Below are 3,617 nucleotides of genomic sequence, written 5' to 3'. Positions count from 1 at the left end.
AAGGAGAGCCTGGTTTCAGGTATTACAGGACAGACCTATACCTCTGTGTCATATTATCCAAACCCCAGAGGCACAGCTCAGTCTGAGAGCCTTAAGACATACTTTCCTTAGGCTAGAGATTAGAGGCTTTTCCTGACAATTTCAGGTTTTTCTTTGTTATCACTGTTTTACAGCTGATGTTTCCCACCTCTGTATCTCCATTTCTACATCTAGCCTCAACTTAATCACCATGATGACAGAAACACACATCTCTCCTAATATCTCTCAGAACTAAGCCCTGAAGCACCCTGTCTTAGAAGTATATATATATATATTTTTGGAAGACTGCCTTTTCAGACATTTCTCAGTTCCAGACTTCAAATTTGCACATCGACATTTGCCTCCTCAGCCATCAAAGGCTTTTATGTAAATTCAGGAAAGGAATCACTCTGGTCACAAGTTACAAGCTTAAGTAGTCCAACAAATATTTACTCAATGTTTCCCCTGCATTCCCCTGCAGGCCAGGTACTGTGGAATGAAAGACAATCCCCAGCCAGGTTACAAATACATTTGAAGGCTCTTGATATGCAGCTGATTCTAGAAGACAATTATGCAGAATGGTGTGTATAGTACCAGTTCTACTTACAGATGGTGCAGCTTTAAGCAAGCGCTTTGCTGATTGAATTGGAGATTTATTTATTTATTTTTTCCAGGGAGGAACATATGGAAAAGTTGCCATCCGAGGTGACCTCATTAAACTACTGAGAGTCCAATACAGATGGACATATCACCATAAGCCTAAATCACACAGCATCCATGAGCTATAGAAATCACCTATGACAATCACCTTCCTAGACCTTCCAGAAAAGGCTAATAGATCAGGTGCCCCAATTCTTTGCCAGTTCATCTGCAGATCCTTCCTGGATCACTGACCCCAAGACAGGTGAGTGAGTATTCAGCCCTGTCATTCTCCAGAAATCCCATTCTATATTGCAGGTTGGTGAATTCAAGGTTATAAAGTCATGAGAATCCTATATAATAGCAGCCTGCAGAAAGCCACTTTCTTCCTGACGGGCTTCCAAGGTCTGGAAGATCTCCACGGCTGGATCTCTATTCCCTTCTGCTTCATCTATCTGACAGTTATCATAGGCAACCTTAGCATCATCCATGTCATCCGTACTGATGTCACCCTCCACGAACCCATGTACTATTTCTTGGCCATGCTTGCCCTCACAGACCTGGGTCTTTGCCTTTCTACACTGCCCACTGTGATGGGCATCTTCTGGTTTGATGCCAGAGAAATTGGTATCCCTGCCTGCTTCACTCAGCTCTTCTTCATCCATACTTTGTCCCTAGTGGAGTCTTCAGTCCTGTTATCCATGTCCATTGACCGCTATGTGGCCATCTGCAACCCACTGCGTTATTCCACAGTCTTGACACCTGCACGTATCATCAGGATGGGGCTGAGCTCAGTGTTCAGAAGCGCGCTGCTCATCCTTCCCCTGCCATTCCTCCTTAAGCGCTTCCAGTACTGCCACTCCCACGTGCTGGCCCACGCCTACTGTCTACACCTAGAGATCATGAAGCTGGCCTGCTCTAGCATTATCGTCAATCACATCTATGGGCTCTTTGTCGTGGCCTGCACTGTTGGTGTGGACTCACTGCTCACCTTCCTCTCTTACGCCCTTATCCTCCGCACTGTGTTAAGCATTGCCTCCCACCACGAGCGACTTCGGGCCCTTAACACCTGTGTCTCCCATATCTGTGCTGTGCTCCTCTTCTACATCCCCATGATTGGCTTGTCTCTTGTGCACCGCTTCGGGGAACATCTGCCCCGCACTGTACACCTCCTCATGTCATATGTGTATCTGCTGGCCCCACCGCTCATGAACCCCATTGTCTACAGCATCAAGACCAAGCAAATCCGCCAACGCATTGTTAAGAAGTTTGAGTTAATAAAATCACTCAGGGGTTTTCAGCAGGATTAGTTTAGAGAAAGAGAAGTTTGGGGCATAAAACCCATAGATATTTTCTATTTCAGCTGTCCCTATTGCTCGGACAGTAAAGGATCTGCCTGCAATGCAGGAGACCTGAGTTTGATACCTGAGTCAGGAAGATCCCCTGGAGAAGGGAATGACAATCCACTCTAGTATTCTTGCCTGGGGAATCCCATGGAATGAGGATCCTGGCAGGCTACAGTCCATAGGGTGGCAAAGAGTTGGACATGACTGAGTGGCTAACACTACTACTACTAGGGAAAAGTGACAACTCCCAATTATCAATAAAAAGGAAATAAATTATGCAATATACTGCATGTGTGACCTTGGGAAAATTACTCAATTGCTCTGTTCTTTAGTTTCCTAAATTGCAGAATGAAAATGTAAATAATTATATTACCTTCCTTATAGGAATACTGTGAAGATTAAATGAGATCATTCATCTAACTCTGTAACACAGTGCCTGAAGTGTTATCACGTCTCAACAAATATTGCCTATTATTACTTGGAAAAAAATCCAAAAGAGTACACAATTTTCATCTTTTATTCCTCTAGTCAATGGAATTTGATCAGAGATTTATATATTTAAATTTGCATTTTGGTTAATTTATGTTGCTTTATCATAATTATCACTTTTATTAACTTGCAACAGACTTGCAGATACTCATGGATACTCATGCCTATGCCTCAGTTAATAACTTTTCATAAGGCTTCTTCCTAAGCACATACCCACAAAGTTAAGAGAAAGAAGATACTCTGGGAGCCTGAGGTAAGTTCTCCAGTTAGAACAATGGCAAAACAGTAATCATAGTTGAGCCTTTTAGAAGGTAGTTAAGGTTTAGGGAAACCATTCATCATCTGAATAACTAGTCAAGGGATTTAATTTCTTTCTTCAGTTATCCTGTTATTACTAGGGTGAAAAGTGAGAGAAACACATGCATATTTTTTTTTTCAAGATGCTTTTCTCATGTCGATGTCTAGCCTTAACAAAAAACATACACACACACATATACACAATACACACACAGAACTGCAAAAAAGGTTTAATATATATGGATTGAATAAATCAACACATAAAGGAACCAATGAGTGAATTAATCAAAACAGATTCATCTTTCTAGATAAGACTATTTCTTAAAGAAATTGATTTTCTTCATTTTGTATGCTTCAGTTTGATCTTTTTTAATTTAATTTAAATTTTTAAACAATTTTTTATTATTATTATTATTTTTACTTTACAATATTGTATTGGTTTTGCCATCAGTTTGATTTTTATCTCTTTCCTGTAATATCAGGAAAGATGTAAGACAATCTACTGCCAGAAAACAGAAAAAAAATTCATGTTGACGTATGCCAGAAACCAACACAATATTGTAATACAGTTATCCTCCAATTAAAAAGAAATAATTCCAAAAAAGTCTGTGCTGTGAACTTAATATTTGTGCTCCCATGCGTGCATGCTAAGTCATACTCTTTGCAACCCATGGACTGTAGCCCTCCAGGCTCCTCTGTCCATGGGATTCTCTAAACAAGAATACTGGAGTGAGTTACCATGCCCTCCTTCAGATGATCTTCCCAACCCAGGAATTGAACCCATGTCTCTTATGTCTCCTGCATTGGCAAGCAGGTTCTTTACCACTA

The 3,617-nt window shown here is 40.9% G+C and overlaps 1 protein-coding gene across 1 annotated transcript; it reads left to right on the top strand.

The window, feature by feature from the left end:
- Positions 1–1,001: 1,001 nt before the first annotated feature.
- Positions 1,002–1,967, top strand: LOC104991120 (olfactory receptor 51G1). The gene has a single exon (XM_010843493.1). It carries the CDS (start codon positions 1,002–1,004, stop codon positions 1,965–1,967), a length of 966 nt encoding a protein of 321 aa, XP_010841795.1.
- The last annotated feature ends 1,650 nt before the right edge of the window (positions 1,968–3,617 follow it).

This window comes from Bison bison, unplaced genomic scaffold (genome assembly GCF_000754665.1).
Source record: "Bison bison bison isolate TAMUID 2011002044 unplaced genomic scaffold, Bison_UMD1.0 scf7180017847606, whole genome shotgun sequence".
Classification (NCBI taxonomy): domain Eukaryota; kingdom Metazoa; phylum Chordata; class Mammalia; order Artiodactyla; family Bovidae; genus Bison; species Bison bison.
The sequence above is the reverse complement of the archived record's forward strand: the minus strand, read 5'-3'. Positions and strand labels throughout refer to the sequence as shown.

Coding starts and splice junctions, on each gene's coding strand:
- LOC104991120 (XM_010843493.1), top strand. CDS start 1,002: ATGAGAATCCTATATAATAGCAGCCTGCAGAAAGCCACTTTCTTCCTG.